The 18,394-nt window shown below is 46.8% G+C and overlaps 1 protein-coding gene across 1 annotated transcript in view; it reads left to right on the top strand.

The window, feature by feature from the left end:
- NPHS2 (NPHS2 stomatin family member, podocin) overlaps positions 1 to 18,394 on the top strand; it is a 57,530-nt gene that overhangs the window by 12,099 nt on the left and 27,037 nt on the right. The window contains exon 2 of the mRNA XM_085600103.1: positions 16,245 to 16,348. Within this exon, the coding sequence (XP_085456229.1) occupies positions 16,245 to 16,348 (104 nt within the window). The remainder of the gene's footprint in view (positions 1 to 16,244; positions 16,349 to 18,394) is intronic.

The following is an 18,394-nucleotide window of genomic DNA, read 5'->3' on the forward strand; positions in this document are numbered from 1 at the left end:
GATGAGTCCATATCCTGCATGTTTTTGGATGAATACCATGCACATGCAGTAATGAACTGGGAAGAGAGTTCTCCAACACTGGACCTTTCATAGTTTCACTTGTTTGAATTATTCTTTGTCATCAGACTGGGAATATCTGGTAGTTTACTACAGAAATAAGCATTGTTAAAATAGTCATAGGTTGAAGAAGAAAGGGGCATATTATCAAGCTAGGCGATAAAATTATCGCCGCTTTAGCGGCAGAAAACTGCAGCTAAAACGGCGATAATGGGCTTGATAATATGCTCTATGGAATTCCAATTGAAGCCCATGTTAGACGTCCTTCACATTTAACATGGGCTTCAATTGGAATTCCATAGAGCATATTATCAAGCCCATTATCGCCGTTTTAGCGGCAGTTTTTTGCCGCTAAAGCGGCGATAATTTTATCGCCTGGCTTGATAATATGCCCCAAAGTTACTCTTATCAATACTTTTAAATGCAGATTCCTCACTTTTAGATTATCCCCAGGTGTCAGAGTGGATCCGGAGAACTTTACAGCAATGTTAGCATGCACCAGTCTGTGGCACCATGTGGCTCAATGGTGACCTTGTAATGCCCCAGAAGTGAATGAGCAGAGCTGCATATAAGCATTACCAGTACATGCTGACCTCATCTCTTTAGCTAGTTTAGCCTTAAGATCATTGAATGCAGCGTGTCTCATCTTAACCGAAGAGACTCGCGTCGGCAGGAACTCATGCCCGACCTTCACATCAACTGTCACAGATTCACTACGGGAGCCGTGTTCATCATAACCTTCAGCCTTGATGCTTTTCATTTAATGCTCTCTAAACAATACCTATGCCTGACCCTTCCTAACGCTCCCCTGACGCTCGGATCATATCCGCTACCCTTCCTTAACTGATCCCTAACAAAGACATCAAGAATCATTCTAATGCAGCGAGAGACACTATAGTGCGTAGGCTCGCACTCTGCTTGGTTCCTTTCTGATACCAGGCGCTCACACACCTGTCCTGAAGATGATCTCAAATGTTTGAGATCGAAACGCCGTCAACCTCATAACTATATTTAACTCCTGGTTTTACAATATAAATTCATCTATAGGAGTTTAATGTTATGCTTTTTTTTCCTTCAAAATACTTTATTGATTTTCACAAGGTATACAGAAGGCATATGTGAGAAGTTGGCCTAACATATGCTGGTCACTAGTTATAGTGGCCACCTTGCACCAGTCCAATTCGACTCTTATGGTAGATAGGTTTAAGACAACCTTTTAAAGAAAGCTATCCTAGTGGTAGCTGTGGAGAGCAGCCTTCAGGCTAAGTCTCAGAGGAATGTAAAGCAGCTTGTTTTACCATATAATCTCTTGAATTACCAAATGAAAGGACACCACACAGGTATATATATCAAATATATATGTATTTATTACTAGACACACTCTACTAATCTCTTTATGAGATTAGAAGTCAGGAACATATGCAAATATCAACGTTTCACAATAATTAAGCACAAATATGGCTGGGGCCCTAGGGGCGTACCAGACCATATACTAAACAAGCATTTGCAATGCAATAGGTCTCGCATTTGCGAGAGTTTAAGCTATTGGCATTGTAAATGACAATGCCTTGTAATTAGCTGTTTCAAAAAACAACACACAAATAAAAGGCATTGTCATTTACAATGCCAATAGCTCAAACTCTCGCAAATGCGAGACCTGTTGCCTGTTAACAAATATAACTCCATTATCCTGCGCTGCACGGCTAGTCGGCGGATGTAAAAGGTCCATTACCATGAAGTCAGAAGAACAAATGGACAGTTATATCTGCATCTGCACGGCAAGTAAACAATGCAGCGCAATCAGAAAAATTAAAATTTAAAATTAAAAAATAACACTACAACTGTAGAAACGTGGAGGTGAAGTTTAATTTTCTCACCACTTAAATAAGTTAATTAGATTTCACATCTGGTCAGACAGCTCTACAAAAGGTAAGTTAATTATGCTCTAATTCTGCTGAATTTTCTTTCACGCTGTGCTCACTGTCAACACAGGAGGCCAATAACGGACACTTTAAAGATGGTGGACGAAGAGCCAAAAAGAAGTGAAGGGAACAGGTCTTAGAATCCTTTACTCATATCCTGGTAGTACTGCAACAACAAACGGGACTTCATTTTGAACAAATCATACTAAGCATTGTAAGGGTTTATGCCAAGTGTTTCAAAGATTTGTAAACAGCGCACAGGAGATTCTGTACAGAGCGCATGCACTCCCTGCCTCCTAGGCAACAACTCATCTCAGACGTCATCCGGTGCGGATATCTAGTTTTCCTGTATAGAAGTGCTTGAACACGTCATCGTGCTTTCAGAGGCGTTATATACTGAGGGCACACATGGTCACAAAAACACTGATTGATTGGACCTTACAAAAGTGCCTATTTTGAAAGCTGGCCGATAATTGCGTTCTACCGCTGTTTATAGGTAAACACCCGCCTGTGGGTTGCAGTCGTCTTCCTGTATTAAAGGTGAAGAATATCAGACCGGTGGCACCGCTGCTTCTGAGTAGTGGGGGTGGGGTCAGGGGGTGTCATGTGAGTCTGGGGACACAGCAGTATCAAAGGGCACAGAGCGCATCTGATACAATTAAAGTAAAAGCGCTGTATGCCGCACAGAGCGTGTCCGATACAATGAAAGTAAAAACGCTGTATGCCGCGCTGTTAAACAGCATTAAATCAATCTTTGTAAAGTTCAAAACAAAAGCTCGGCCACCACTTTAAATATTTAGCGCGGTGTGCACGCTATCGTGAAAACAATGAACAAAAGAAGACCGACGGAGCGCGGCGCGCGCGCTTGGCGGGGGCGGGGGAGCGCATTCCAGGCGGGGGAGCGGACCCTTTGAAGAACAATGCCAAACGGATTGCATGGCGGCACGATGCACGTGATTGTGCGCGTGCTCGCCATGCAATCCACTTTTGGGAGCACTTTTGAATGCCCCTTACTAGAGTCTCGCATAGCAATTGCGTAAACGCAATAGCTAGGCGAGACCTAAAAAGAGGTTTAGGAATGTCGACTTGCAAGGGGACAAGGCCTAGGGCCTGTAGAATCGCTGGGGCTTCACTAATCCACCCAAGGCAGGTAAGTAAAGGACCCACGGGAGACGCGTGCAGTGTGAGAACACAGCCACGGGTTCCCTATTGATTTCAATGGAGCAAGTCGTGGTTGGATTTTTAAAGTTTTAGGGTACTTTTAGAGAGTCTACAAGCAAGTCACTTACAAGGTAAGTAGTTCGAGGGCGAACACCCACAGGAGCACCAGAGTGCACGAGTTACCTCACCCAGGGAAGCCGGGTGCATAGGTGTCTTTTGGTGTCGGGTCGCGTCGTCGTTTTCAATGGAAGCCGAAGAAGTTTTGCTGCTTGTGAAGACTGGAGAAGTGTCCGGTGGAATCCAAGGCTGGATTCAAGATGAAGAAGACCTGAAAGCAGAAGGGACAGTGTTCACAGTCACTTGCCAGTGACCCGGGCCAGGAAGATGGATGCCCACGGAAGTCGGGTGATTTCAGGTGATCAAGGGTGTTTTGACTCTTCAGCCGCGAGGTCCAAGAGGTTTCGACGATGACCAGGAGCTGGATTTGGAGTGTCCCACGAAATCTGCAGCTTACTGAGGTGGCGGCAACTGGATTGGAGCCAACAAGCCACGGCAATAGCAAGTCTCGTGGAAAATGAAGAAAGTCAGGGGTGCAGACCAGCAAGGTCTGAAGGACTCACCCAGTGAGGGTAAGTCAGGACAGGCCTGGAGCAACCAGAGGAGCCCTTTGGTTTGATGAGAAAGTCTTCAGGGGACCCACAAGCCAACCGGCAAGGGATCGCGAAGACGCCTTGTGAGGATTCGCTTCACAGGAGCCCACGGTCACTCAGGACGAGGTAGGCCTCAGATTTTCAAGGTAAATCCTGCTGGAGACTTGGACCACTCGTGGTCCAATGCACAAGTTCGTAGAACGTCGTGAAGGGGTTGCACTCGACAATAGTGCACGGTACCTGGGTATTGCTGTTCCTCGTCACTCGTGGGGTCCAATCGCCTCAGCTCTGCTGGGGACTCACAATGGCCGTCGAGAAGTCAGGAAATCTACTTCCGGGGCTGCAGGGACTTTGGACTCCGTCGGGAGTGGGAACGTTTGCGACCATTGATTCAAGGTTTTGGTGCCTGCCAAGCAGGGGAGTCACTCCTTGACTCCAAGGGAGATTCTTCAGTCTTCCAAAGGTAGTGGAACGTCGAAGGGCCGGGATTCTTCTTGTAGAGAGTCGTCCAGGGATATCTGATTTGAAATGGCAAGGTTTCCCTAACTTATACCAAAAGAAAGGGAGGGACTAGCTCTATGACCACTCCTCTGGGAGGGTCAGGGGAGTGGGTGGTTACACCCACTTCACTTTGTCCAGTTTCGCGCCAGAGCAGGGGCAGGTAGCCCCTGAACCGGTTTGAGCTGGTATATGCACAGAGGAGCCTACTGCTCCCCCAGTGCAGGACCTCAAAGCACTCTAGGAGTACACCCACCCAGCCCCAATACACTAAATCCTGACTGTAAGGTGGTGACACCTCCCTGTGATAGGATGCCTATTGTTGGGCCTCCTCCACTGCGAGTTTCAGTCAGCAGCAGGAGGGCAGCCCAGTGTCTGTGCTGGTGGCATCCATTTTGTGATGCCAGGGCTCTTTCAGATTTCTACCGTGTTTCCACAGTAGGTACATGTTGTCCCCTCTAGAAGGGTGGAATCATACTCCCACACCAGTGACTGGTGTGGGGGTATGATTCCAAGTTGTTTGACACCAAACACGAAATGTTTTGATGCAGTCATTCCAAAGTTAGCATTTACCGCTAGGTTATAATGCACTTGAGTATATGGTTTAACCGCATCCACAAACAGCCACAGAGAATAGACTCTGCCAGCTGCAGAGGGGCCCTGCTCATGTAGAGGCACCCCCTCACATTGTACACCAAGTACCCTGCCCTCAGGATTGATAGGGCCTGCCTTAGGGGTGAATGATAGGTTTATATGTGTGTGTAAGGTGAGATATAGGAACCTATACCTCTATGAGGAGTGCTAACACTACCTCACCCAGGCTGCAGTAGCAGGCCTGTGGTGTCAGATTTAGTCTGCTTCCCAGGGGTGGCATAATACATGCTTCAGCCCCTGGTAGGCCTGTGAAGTACCTATGCCCTTGGTACCTAAGGTACCATATACTAGGGGCTCATAAGGTACCACAGTATCCAATCACTAGTGCATCTAATATGCACTCCAAGTTGTTTAGAGAGAACAGAGAGACTGGGGCCCTGATTAGCAGGGACCCAGCCAGACTATAGCCAGAAACCAGTGTTAACATCAGAAAAAAAGTGGGGGCAACATAAGTGCAGATCCTACTCTCCTACACAACCCCCCCTCCCCCCAAACGCAGGGGCACTAAACTAACCTTGACCAGTTGAGTCTTCGTGTTCTAAGTGGAAATACCTTGAGAGTCCATCTGCATTGGCATGTTGGGTCCCAGGTCTATGTTCCACTGTACAGTCCATCCCCGGTAGGGAAATGGACCACCTTAGCAGTTTATGATTTTCACCTGTCATCTGTTTGAACCATAGGAGGGGCTTGTGGTCAGTCTGAACTATGAAGTGAGTGCCAAACAAGTATGGCCTCAGCTTCTTCAGGGCCCACACCACAGCAAAGGCCTCCCTCTCTATAGCTGACCAACGTTTCTCTCTAGGGGTCAGCCTTCTGCTTATAAAAGCTACTGGCTGGTCTTGACCTTCATCATTCAGTTGAGTCAGTACAGCTCCCACACCCAGCTCAGAAGCATCTGTTTGGACAATGAACTTTTGTGTGTAGTCTGGATTCTGTAAGATGGGGGCAGTGCACATGGCCTGCTTTAGGTCATCAAATGCCTTTTGACAGCTAGCTGTCCACTGAACCGTTTTTGGCATTTTCTTTGAGGTAAGATCATTTAAGGGGGTCACTATAGATCCCTATCCCTTAACAAACCTCCTATAGTACCCAGTCAGGCCCCAAAAAGGCTCTCACCATTATGGTCTGGATTTTGCTCTGCAATGGTTGAACCTGGCCTCCACCTACAAGGTGGCACAGGTACACAACCTGACTCTGCCCTATCTGGCACTTGGTGGCCTTGATAGTGAGGCCTGCTTTTTGCAGGGCCTCCAAAACATTTCTGAGGTGGACCAGGTGATCCTGCCAGGTGGAATTAAAGACAGCAATATCATCTAGATAAGCTGAGCAATAAGTTTCCATACCTGTCAGAACTTTGTTCACCAACCTCTGAAAAGTGGCAGGTGCATTTTTCAAACCAAAGGGCATCACCACAAAGTGGTAGTGCCCACCAGGGATTGAAAATGCTGTTTTGGCCTTGGCATCATCAGCTAACTTGATTTGCCAGTAGCCAGCTGTTAGGTCAAATGTACTCAGATATTTGGCTGAGGCCAAAGTATCAATGAGCTCATCTGCCCTGGGAATTGGATAGGCATCAGTCCTGGTGACTGCATTGAGGCTTCTGTAGTCTACACAAAACCTCATTTCTTTCTTACCACCCTGGGTATGAGGTTTAGGCACAGGGACTACTGGACTAGCCCAAGGGCTATCTGAAGGCTCAATTACAGCTAGTTCCAACATTTTCTGGACTTCAGTCCTGATACAGTCCCTGACATGGTCAGGTTGCCTGTAGATTTTACTCTTGACAGGCAGACTGTCTCCAGTGTCCACCTCATGTGTGCACCAGGAAGTCTGACTAGGGGTCAGGATAAACATATGTCTGAACTGCTGCAGAACTTGTCTGCATTCAGTTTGCTGATGGTCAGTGAGGCTGCTTGCCAAAGCAACACCATCTTCTGACCCATCATCAGGGTTCTGTGAGAGCAGGTCAGGGAGAGGGTCACTCTCCTCCTCCTGTTCCTCATCAGTTGCCATGAGCAAGCCCATGTCAGCCCTGTCAACATATGGTTTCAATCTCTTGACATGAAGCACCCTAAGGGGGCTCCTGGGAGTTCCAAGATCCACCAGATAGATGACTTCTCCCTTTTTCTCAACAATTGTATGGGGGCCACTCCACTTGTCTTGGAGAGCTGCTGGGGCCACATGCTCCAACACCCACACTTTCTGTCCTGGCTGGTATACAGTCAGCACAGCCTTTTGGTCATGCTAAGTTTTTTGTAGTTCTTGGCTTGCCTCCAGGGTTTTGGTCGCCTTCTTCATGTATTCAGCCATCCTGGAGCGGAGACCAAGTACATAGTCCATCACATCCTGTTTGGGAGGTTTGAGAGGTAACTCCCAGCCCTCCTTCACCAAACATAATGGACCTCTTACAGGATGCCCAAACAGAAGTTCAAAAGGGCTGTAGCCAACCCCCTTCTGTGGAACCTCCCTGTATGCAAACAGAAGGCAGGGAAGTAAAAGGTCCCATTTTCGCCTACGCTTTTCTGGGAGGCCTTTAATCATTCCCTTTAGGGTTTTGTTGAACCTTTCAACTAACCCATTGCATTGTGGGTGATAGGGAGTAGTGAACTTGTAGTTTACACCACACTCCTTCCACATTGCTTTTAGATACAATGACATGAAGTTGGTACCTCTGTCAGATATAACCTCCTTAGGGAAACCCACTCTGGAGACAACTCCAATGAGGGCTCCTGCCACCACAGGGGCTGTGGTGGTCCTGAGGGGAATTGCTACTGGGTACCTGGTGGCATGATCCACTACCACCAGGATAAAACTGTGCCCAGATGCTGTTGGAGGGTCAAGGGGACCAACAATGTCAATCCCTACCCTTTCAAAGGGTACTCCCACCACAGGTAGTGATATCAGGGGGGCCTTTGTTGTGCCACCTGACTTGCCACTGGCTTGGCAAGTGACACAGGAGCGACAAAACGCCTTTCTGTCCTCTGACATGTGTGGCCAATGAAAATGTGGAACAAGCCTGTCCCAGGTCTTGTTTTGGCCAAAGTGTCCTGCTAAAGGGATATCATGTGCTAGGGTCAAGAGGAACCCCCTAAACTTCTGAGGTATTACCAACCTCCTGGTGGCTCCAGGGGTAGGATCTCTAGCCTCAGAATATTAGAGTCCCTCATCCCAATAAACTTTATGGGACCCACTAGCACTCCAAGCAGCCTCAGCAGCAGCCTGCTGTCTGAGGGGTTCAAGAGAGGCTCAGCACTGTTGCTCCTTACTCAGATCTTCCCTGGAAGGTCCCCTTGCCCCCAATAACTCAACCTGATCAGGCTCAAGTCCCTCTGGGGCAGTTCCTTCTTCAGGATCTGCTTCTCCTCCCTCAGGAGGGGAATCTGAGATCTGAGACAGAGGGGAAGGCACTGCCTTAACCCTACTGTTCCTCCTCTTGGGTAGCACCTCGTCCATACTTTCAGGATCCAGAGCTGGTTCAGTTTGATGCATTTTGGCTTGTGACCTGGTCACAGCAAATACCTCTGCAGGTATGCCCAACATCTCAGCATGAGTCCACAACTCTACTTCAGACCAGGCTGAAGCCTCTAGATTATTGCCCATTAGACATTCGACAGGGAGTTCTGCACTGACTACTACCTTCTTGAGGCCAGTTACCCCTCCCCAGGAGAAATTCACAGCTGCCAGACTATGGTTGGTCCTGACATTGCTTGCATTGGTAACCTGGTACATTTCACCCAGGATGATCTGCCCAGGGTCCACAAGATCCTCTGCCACCATGGTGACACTTGCACCTGTGTCCCTGAATGCCAAAGCCTGTTTGCCATTTATTACAGGCTGCTGTTTGTATTTGCCCAGATTACTGGGGCTCACTAGGAAGGACATATCAATGTCTCCATCACAAACCAGCAATGCCTGAGTGGGTACTCTGACTATGCCAGAGTCCACTTCAGAACCCAGGGTCAACCCTACTATACCCTTATTCTGAGTACCACCTCCACCAGTAGCTGAACTAGGGGTAACAGTTGCCTTAGGGGCTGGAGTGGTGATGGTTTGGTCTTTGGACTTGGTACAATCAGAAGTCCAGTGCCTTTTCGGTTTACAGAATTTGCAACAGGGCTTCTTTTGGCCTTTTCCCTTTGTAGACTGTGAATCCCCACCAGATGCAGATTTTTGGGGCCCTTGTGAAGACTTCTAGTCTTTTGACTTATCCCCATCTTTCTCAGAGCCTTTAGGATCCTGCTTCTTAGTGTCACCCCCTTGGTTCTGGGTTTTCTGCCTCACCCTGGTTCTGACCCATTTGTCTGCCATCTTTCCCAATTCTTGGGGAGAGGTCAGATCAGAGTCCACCAAGTATTGATGCAACAACTGGTGTTGGCAATTGTTAAGGATCTGTTCTCTCATCATAAGATTATACAATCCCTTAAAATCAGTAACTCTACTACCAACCAGCCAACCCTCCAGAGCCTTGGTTGCACAATCTACAAAGTCTGTCCAGTCCTGATTCTGTGCTTTCTGGGTATCTCTGAACTTCAACCTGTACTGCTCAGTGGTTAAGCCAAACCCATCTATTAATGCACTTTTCAGGACTTCATAGCCATCAGCATCCTCTTCTCTAACAGTGAGGAGCTTGTCTCTACCTTTATCTGAAAAGGAGAGCCACAAGATTGCTGCCCACTGTGTCTGGGGGACCTGTTGTACTCTACAGGTCCTCTCCATAGCAGTTATCCATTTGTGGATATCATCCCCACTCTGGTAGGGAGGAACAACCTTGGACAGGTTCCTATGGTCTGGAATGTAATCTCTGCCTCTAGGGACACTGTTGCTGCCACCAGGGGGTTCTGACCCCTCTTTTCTAGAAGCTCTCTGGAGCTCAAAGGCTTCTTTATCTAATGCCAACTGCTTGGCTTTAAGGGCAAACCTTGCTTCCTCATACTGCAGCAGTTTGTACATTCTTTCAGTGGAGGTCTCTCGTCTATTAGAGTATGAGGTCCTCTGATGGACAGATTCTCTGCCCGAGTGATATGAGTGGTCAGAGTCCCTAGAAAAGGACCTAGGCCTCTCCTCCACTCTGTCAGTTATCTTAGGGAGAATTCCCCTGTCCTTTTCAGACCCATGTGGGTCTGGCCCTTCAATCACAGAGTCCTGGTCATCTTGATTTTCATCATCTGACCCAGACACTGTAATTGACCCACTCCCTGATTCAGATCTGTTAGCTCCTAGAGCCAACCTCAGATCATCTGCTGTCAGCAGATCTATCAGGCCAAGTGTGGAGGGACTCTGTCCTAGCTTCAGGTGTCTTGCAACACACATGGCCTTCAAGTCAAAGAAGGGCATGTCCTTATACTGAGGCTGGGTGGACCCACTGGCTCCATCCCTTGAGGACATTCTAGTGTTGTGCAGTGTTGTACTACCTACACTAGTTTGTGGCCTACTGATCCTAGCTTGAGCTGTAGAAAGGGTGTGCTATCCCTTCACAAACAGCTCTAAGTTCAGTAGAACTTATTGATACTAAGCTTGACTTTATATGTACCTTGAGTACCTTTAGTGGTTTTCAGTTAGTAATTCAAATAGAGATTTTCTGGTAAAACAATGGCAAGCTGGAATCCCACACGCTGCCCACCAATGTGAGAAGTTGGCCTGGCATATGCTGGTCAATAGTTATAGTGGCCACCTTGCACCAGTCCAATTCGACACTTATGGTAGATGGGTTTAAGACAACCTTTTAAAGAGAGCTATCCTAGTGGTAGCTGTGGAGAGCAGCCTTCAGGCTAAGTCTCAGAGGAATGTAAAGCAGCTTGTTTTACCTTATAATCTCTTGAATTACCAAATGAAAGGACACCACACAGGTATATATATCAAATATATATGTATTTATTACTAGACACACTCTACTAATCTCTTTATGAGATTAGAAGTCAGGAACATATGCAAATATCAACGTTTCACTATAAGTTAAGCACAAATATGGCTGGGGCCCTAGGGGCGTACCAGACCATATACTAAAAAAGAGGTTTAGGAATGTCGGCTTGCAAGGGGACAAGGCCTAGGGCCTGTAGAATCGCTGGGGCTTCACTAATCCACTCAAGGCAGGTAAGTAAAGGACCCACGGGAGACGCCTGCAGTGTGAGAACATAGCCGCGGGTTCCCTATTGATTTCAATGGAGCAAGACGCGGTTGGATTTTTAAAGTTTTAGGGTACTTCCAGAGAGTCTACAAGCAAGTCACTTACAAGGTAAGTAGTTCGAGGGCCAACCCCCACAGGAGCACCGGAGTGCACGAGTTACCTCACTCAGGGAAGCTGGGTGCATAGGTGTCTCTTGGTGTCGGGTCGCGTCGTCGTTTTCAATGGAATCCGAAGAAGTTTTGCTGCTTGTGAAGACTGGAGAAGTATCCGGTGGAATCCAAGGCTGGATTCAAGATGAAGAAGACCTGAAAGCAGAAGGGACAGTGTTCACAGTCACTTGCCAGTGACCCGGGGCCAGGAAGATGGATGCCCACGGAAGTCGGGTGATTTCAGGTGATCAAGGGTGTTTTGACTCTTCAGCCACGAGGTCCAGGAGGCGTCAACGATGACCTGGGGCTGGATTCAAAGTGCCCCACAAAGTCTGCAGCTTACTGAGGTGTCGGCAACCAGATTGGAGCCAACAAGCCTTGGCTACAGCAAGTCTCGTGGAAATTGAAGAAAGTCAGTGGTGCAGACCAGCAAGGTCTGAGGGACTCATCCAGCAAGGGTAAGTCAGGGCAGGCCTGGAGCAACCAGGGGAGCCCTTTGGTTTGATGAGAAAGTCTTCAGGGGACCCACAAGCCAACCAGCAAGGGATCGCGAAGACGCCTCATGAGGATTCGCTTCACAGGAGCCCACGGTCACTCGGGATGAGGAAGGCCTCAGATTATCAAGGGAAATCCTGCTGGAGGCTTGGACCACACATGGTCCAATGCACAAGTTCATAGAACATCGTGAAGGGGTTGCACTCGACAATAGTGCACGGTACCTGGGTATGGCTGTTCCTCGTAACTCGTGGGGTCCACTCGCCTCGGCTCTGCTGGGGACTCACAATGGCCGTCGAGAAGTCAGGAAATCCATTTCCGGGGCTGCAGGGACTTCGGACTCCGGCGGGAGCGGGAAAGTTTGGAAATCCATTTCCGGGGCTGCAGGGACTTCGGACTCCGGCGGGAGCGGGAAAGTTTGCGACCGTTGATTCAAGTTTTTGGTGCCTGCCAAGGAGGGGAGTCACTCCTTGACTCCAAGGGAGATTCTTCAGTCTTCCAAAGGTAGTGGAACGTCGAAGGGCCAGGATTCGTCTTGTAGAGCGTCGTCCAGGGATATCTGATTTGCAATGGCAAGGTTTCCCTAACTTATACCAAAAGAAAGGAAGGGACTAGCTTTATGACCACTCCTCTGGGAGGGTCAGGGGAGTGGGTGGTTACACCCACTTCCCTTTGTCAAGTTTCGCGCCAGAGCAGGGGCAGGTAGCCCCTGAACCAGTTTGAGCTGGCATATGCACAGAGGAGCCTACTGCTTCCCCAGTGCAGGACTTCAAATCACTCTAGGAGTGCACCCACCCAGCCCCAATACACGAAATCCTGTCTGTAAGGTGGTGACACCTCCCTGTGACAGGATGCCTATTGTTGGGCTTCCTCCACTGCGAGTTTCAGTCAGCAGCAGGAGGGCAGCCCAGTGTCTCTGCTGGTGGCATCCATTTTGTGATGCCAGGGCTCTTTCAGATTTCTACATTGTTTCCACAGTGGGTACATGTCGTCCCCTCTAGAAGGGTGGAATCATACTCCCACACCAGTTACTGGTGTGGGGGTATGATTCCAAGTTGTTTGAAACCAAACACGACATGTTTTGATGCAATCATTCCAAAGTTAGCATTTACCGCTAGGTTATAATGCACTTAAGAGTATATGGTTTAACCGCATCCACAAACAGCCACAGAGAATAGACTCTGCCAGCTGCAGGCACCCCCTCACATTGTAAACCAAGCACCCTGCCCTCAGGATTGATAGGGCCTGCCTTAGGTGTGAATGATAGGTTTATATGTGTGTGTAAGGTGAGATATAGGAACCTATGCCTCAGTGAGGAGTGCTAACACTACCTCATGCAGGCTGCAGTAGCAGGCCTGTGGTGTCAGATTTAGTCTGCTTCCCAGGGGTGGCATAATACATGCTTCAGCCCCTGGTAGGCCTGTGAAGTACCTATGCCCTTGGTACCTAAGGTACCATATACTAGGGGCTCATAAGGTACCACAGTATCCAATCACTAGTGCATCTAATATGCACTCCAAGTTGTTTAGAGAGAACAGAGAGACTGGGGCCCTGATTAGCAGGGATCCAGCCAGACTATAGCCAGAAACCAGTGTTAACATCAGAAAAAAAGTAGGGGCAACATAAGTGCAGATCCTACTCTCCTACAGCATATATATGCGGTTAAGCGAGTGTGTCCCAGTTTACATATGTGTATATGGCTTTATGCGCCTTTATAGACACCGTAAGCCCAACCAGGCGTCTATTGGTAGAAGAGCGAGGGACAGGCTAAGGAAGAGGAAAAGGAAAGAAGAAAAAGTAATGGAGAAATGGGGGGGGGGCACAGATAGACGGTGACTTTACATACTTTGAAGTTCTGGTACACATAATAAAGAACATTTCATGTACATACAATAATTCAAGTGTAATGGCAGTGAGGTCCCCGATTATGAGTTGCATGCTTTTACTTCTTTTTCACTCACTAGAGCACCTTGTTTCACTTACCTGTGAGCACTGGATCATATGTATATATATATTTATTTTTTTAAAGAATATACTAAAAAAATAATCTCTTGATATACCGAAATGAATACATTCATTGCACTATACACTAAACTGTTTGGAGGTTGTTTTACTTTATAACTGTTGCATTTTCATCACATTGTATATTATAGAGTCCCGATCAAAAACATATGGAACCTATCTCCATTTGTTTTTCTTTTCACGGAAAAAGAACATATACGGGATCACAGACCCGTTTGAACCACTGTTCGTGAAACATGTGTCTCTGAATGACATCTGCCAAGCTGTCACCTGTAAGAGCAGGCATGTATTTACCAAGCATTACTGCCTGGATACCGGTAATTACTCGACCCACTTCCCAATCCATCGTTATTTTGCACACCAACCTACCTTAGTTTTGACCCAGCCATATGCTTGTGTTCCAGTTCAGGGAGGACCTGGTCTGGCAGTTTGTGCTGGACTCTCCCTATTGGAGCATGGGCAAGACTGATTTTCATATGGCTGGGTTCAAACTGAGTTTGCCTGGAGTTTACCAGTGGCTGAGATTAATTCAATCATTCCAACTATCACTCTTCTGTATACTTGGATAGGGATGAAGTAGTAGATTTTTCAGTGGGATAAGCAGTTCTATCAATATGGTCAGAAGGCTTCCCACTTCTTAATGTACTGTTGACTTTTACCTATTCTAATTCAAGCATGTGAATTTATGAACGGTCCAGTGCAGGAGAATACGTAGATACGTACCTATAGCTAAAGTTCTAGAGGGTTGGTATCTTTGATAGAATCGCATGGGACACACCGTCCTCCCAGTCAGAGACTCACTGTTTGATCCCTTTAACTCGTGCATTGAAAATCTGGGCTAATGTGACATCTGGGGGGGAAGGAGAGGCCGGGGTGAGAATGCTCAGTGCATTCACCCGAGTGGCTAAAGTTTGGATGCTTTTAAATAATGTGAATGTACTACTAAACAGACGGTATTCTTGAGTCTATGGCCATTTTCACAGTGCTTATTGTGTTCTTTAAACAACCAGTGAATCCCAGTTGGACAGTGGGACATGATTGAGGCATGTGAATCTATGAAACATTTCAACGCCTGAGAACTGTAGCTATTAGATAAGACCTTTATTTCTTCCCCTGCAACTCTGCCACTTGACTCCATGCGGTGTTCTTCTTCCCCTGCCTGCAGAAGTCATAGCTTCGCAAGTCTTGCCCATAAACACAATCCCCTGCATGGTCCACTGTGAACACGGCAAAACGAGGTATTAGTAGGGAGTCTGGGCCAGGGAGGAAGCTGGAGAATCAATAGCAAGTGACAGAAAGCAGAGTCTGGCGCTGGGATGAGGACTATCACTTGATGAGCCTGGGGTTTATCCATGACTACAGCCAGTTGAGCTTGCACTGGTAGAGGACACTATAGAAACTTTGGGGCTTATTTACAAGCCCCTTGCGCCACCGGTCCGCCACTTTTACCATGGGAAAAAGTGACGCACCGCTGGTGCAAGGGGCTTGTAAATAAGCCCCTTTGTTTTTGGCATTCTGTCACAAATTTTTTGGACAATCTGGGCTAGTGTCATCATAGTATATTTTAGTTTTATTGTTCGCCAAAATCTATGTTACCATGCTCCACCATAATGAAAGCCAGCCAGCCTCACTGCCTGTACCCAAAAGCCGTGTTAGGATTTCATAGACTCTCGGCTAGTAACTCTCACCTGCTTTCTGTTGTTAGTTGGTACAGATTAAGGTAAAATGTTTCAAGGGTTGGGCCCTCTCAAAGAATGGATTGTATTCTTTGGTGTTCACGTCCTTTCTTAACTTTCACAAGAATTAATTGATAAGTTGTAGAGGTTGTGTACAGGACACCAAATGTAGTACATGCTCCATTCTGAAAGCCACCGGTGAGCTTTGTTCTTTCAGATAGGGCCTTGCAGCAGGCATCCACAACTAGGGCTCATGATGGCTGTAGCCACCCAAAATGTATAGGATAACCACTGGCTGTACATAGGTTTCATTTAAAGTCATTGTATGTAAATGTATTTTATATTTGGATAGTCTTAAAATCTGGTCATCCTGGACGATTATTTGCCATGCCTGTCTGACTGCTTCCATCCTTTGACTGCCGAAGAACAAAGTTTACATTATTTTAATGTGATTCTGCCCATCAAGAGTGTTAGGCCACACTGCATACTCTCTACATTTAACAGGAGTAAATGAATGAAATATCTGAAAAAACAGATGCAAGGTGCAGAAGGAAGCAGTTTAGCCAGGCTAAAGGTGTCCGTGGCTGATGCTTCATGATGCTGGTTTATCTTTGCTTAGTTACAGTCATGGAACTCCTCCAACTTTTCACAGAGATTACTACAACCAGAAAGGCCTGTGAGTAATGTGTGCGGCATAGGCTCCGGCCATCTTCTTCTGTATTGCTCTCTTGTATAGCATGCTTGCTGGCTGAGTCTGTCTTCAAACATTTGCCTTTTAATGGTAACTGCCTTATAAGATTGGGTTAATTCTGATAACCAACATTTTCTTTTTTTAGGCATAAAGGCTGTGGGCCTTGGGATCTGTGAGTGGCTTCTGACCCTTGCATCTTTACTAGTCATTGTGCTGACGTTTCCCATCTCCATCTGGTTCTGTGTGAAGGTGAGTCTTCTCAAGATGTCTGTTGTGAGAGGTGAATGCAATAATCTGTGAACTGTACAGCAGCTCAGAAGCATCCATCATGTCTGAGCTGTCCACAATCTCTGACATTTCAGAAATGAGGGATGGTTCAATCATTATGTGACTTGTCTACCACATGTGAACTATTCAGCATCCCCCACTGTCCATCGACTCTGAACCTTCTCATAGACTCCTGCTTATCTGTCATCTCCAACTGATCCACTATCTTTGTTCTTTGTATCCTTTCATACCTGCCTCTCCCCTCAGCTATGATCATCTCTGACTGGCACATCATTTCCGAGTGGTTCATGATCTGTTCCTTGAACTGTTAATCATATTAGGACCCGCAACCATCTCTGATAGGTAATATTTACCTGCAACACAACCTTTCTAGATGTACACCATGCACATTATTCTGCCACCTACTGGTTGGTCTAAGAAAGCATCTTGAGTAATGTATTTTGAGTGTCTGCCATAAGCAGAGCCTCTGTGACTCATGATGACAATGACCCAAAGCCCGCAATACCCCACAGCGAACACATCCTAATGTCTGATGTTTAATCTCTGAGCTGTCCTTCGCCTCTAAACAGTCCATCGTCTCTGAACTGTGTATCATCTTTGAACTGTCACTCATCTCTGAACTGTGTATCACCTTTGGACTGTCACTCATCTCTGAACTGTGTATCACCTTTGGACTGTCACTCATCTCTGAACTGTGTATCACCTTTGGACTGTCACTCATCTCTGAACTGTGTATCATCTTTGAACTGTCACTCATCTCTGAACTGTGCATCATCTCTGAACTGTGCTTTGCCTTTGATGTGTTCATTATGGCGAAAGTCTCTTTCATGTGTGTGCTCTCCGTTATCTTTAAGGCACCCATCACCAGCACGCTGACCATCATCTTTGTACTCAGTGAACTGTGCACTCCATGATTTCTACACTGTGACCTGTCTGTGGTATATTTTGGCCTGAAAATAGGTAGCTAAGCCGTTCTTTTGATAAACATTCCTTTATGTAAATTCTCCCATTTATTAGGGTGTGGTACCACAATATCGTTGTAAAAATACTGTCTGCTGTAAAATATTGCACGTTACCCATTGTGTACAAAATATCGCCCTGTTGGAGAGGGTAATTGGAAATCTAGCCCCTATGGGTGATATTTTTGTAAGCAATATTTAGGACACACCATTCAGCAGACAATATCTCTGCATACGATATTCAAACATGCAGTTCTATTACAGGGTTGTCGACTGTAGATCCAGGACGACTAGATCTATACCACATTTTCATGGTAAACACTGATTAGGTAAGTGAGTGCCATTAGAATAATTGTATATAAAGTTATCTTATTTGGATTTCCTGAAAACGTGGCACAGAACCACCCCTACTGGAGCTCTGCTTCACACCCCTGCTCTGTCAGCTGTACCACATCCGTTATTAAATATTCTCCGATCATGTGCAAACAATGCTGTCGTTGACACGGTCACCCTATGATGAATTCCCCTTTATCTGAAATGCATCACATATTCCCTACCTTTCATGGATGCATATTTTTTCTAAACTCCTTAAAATATTTATATTTTCCAATCTGCGAGGTCTTCATCTACAACATTTTCAGTTTCACACAAGGACAAGATCGGTTACCCACTAAAGTAAGCAGCTTGACAGAAAGCAATAGAGACTAGACCAAGGTAAAGCAAAGTAAGACTGTGCTTCAAGGTTTAGGGTCTCATTTCGATGTTGGGCAGATCACCACCAACAGGCTGCCGGTGGCAGTCCACCCGACATCCAGGTCATCGGTCCGACCGCCGCTTTTTAAAGCATGCAGTTGCACCTCAGAGGTCGGGGTGTGGAGGGGGAAAGACCGCCACCTCCGACAAGATGCAAGATCCCTTTGGGGTGGCGGTCGATGTCCTATCCCTACAGTGGAGGCGATGCCTGTGCAGGCACCGCTGTAGGGATTAGGATGTCCCTTTCCGACTGCCTTTACATGGCGGTCCGACTGCCATGGAAAGGCAGACAGAA

This window comes from Triturus cristatus, chromosome 4_2 (genome assembly GCF_964204655.1).
Source record: "Triturus cristatus chromosome 4_2, aTriCri1.1, whole genome shotgun sequence".
NCBI lineage: Eukaryota > Metazoa > Chordata > Amphibia > Caudata > Salamandridae > Triturus > Triturus cristatus.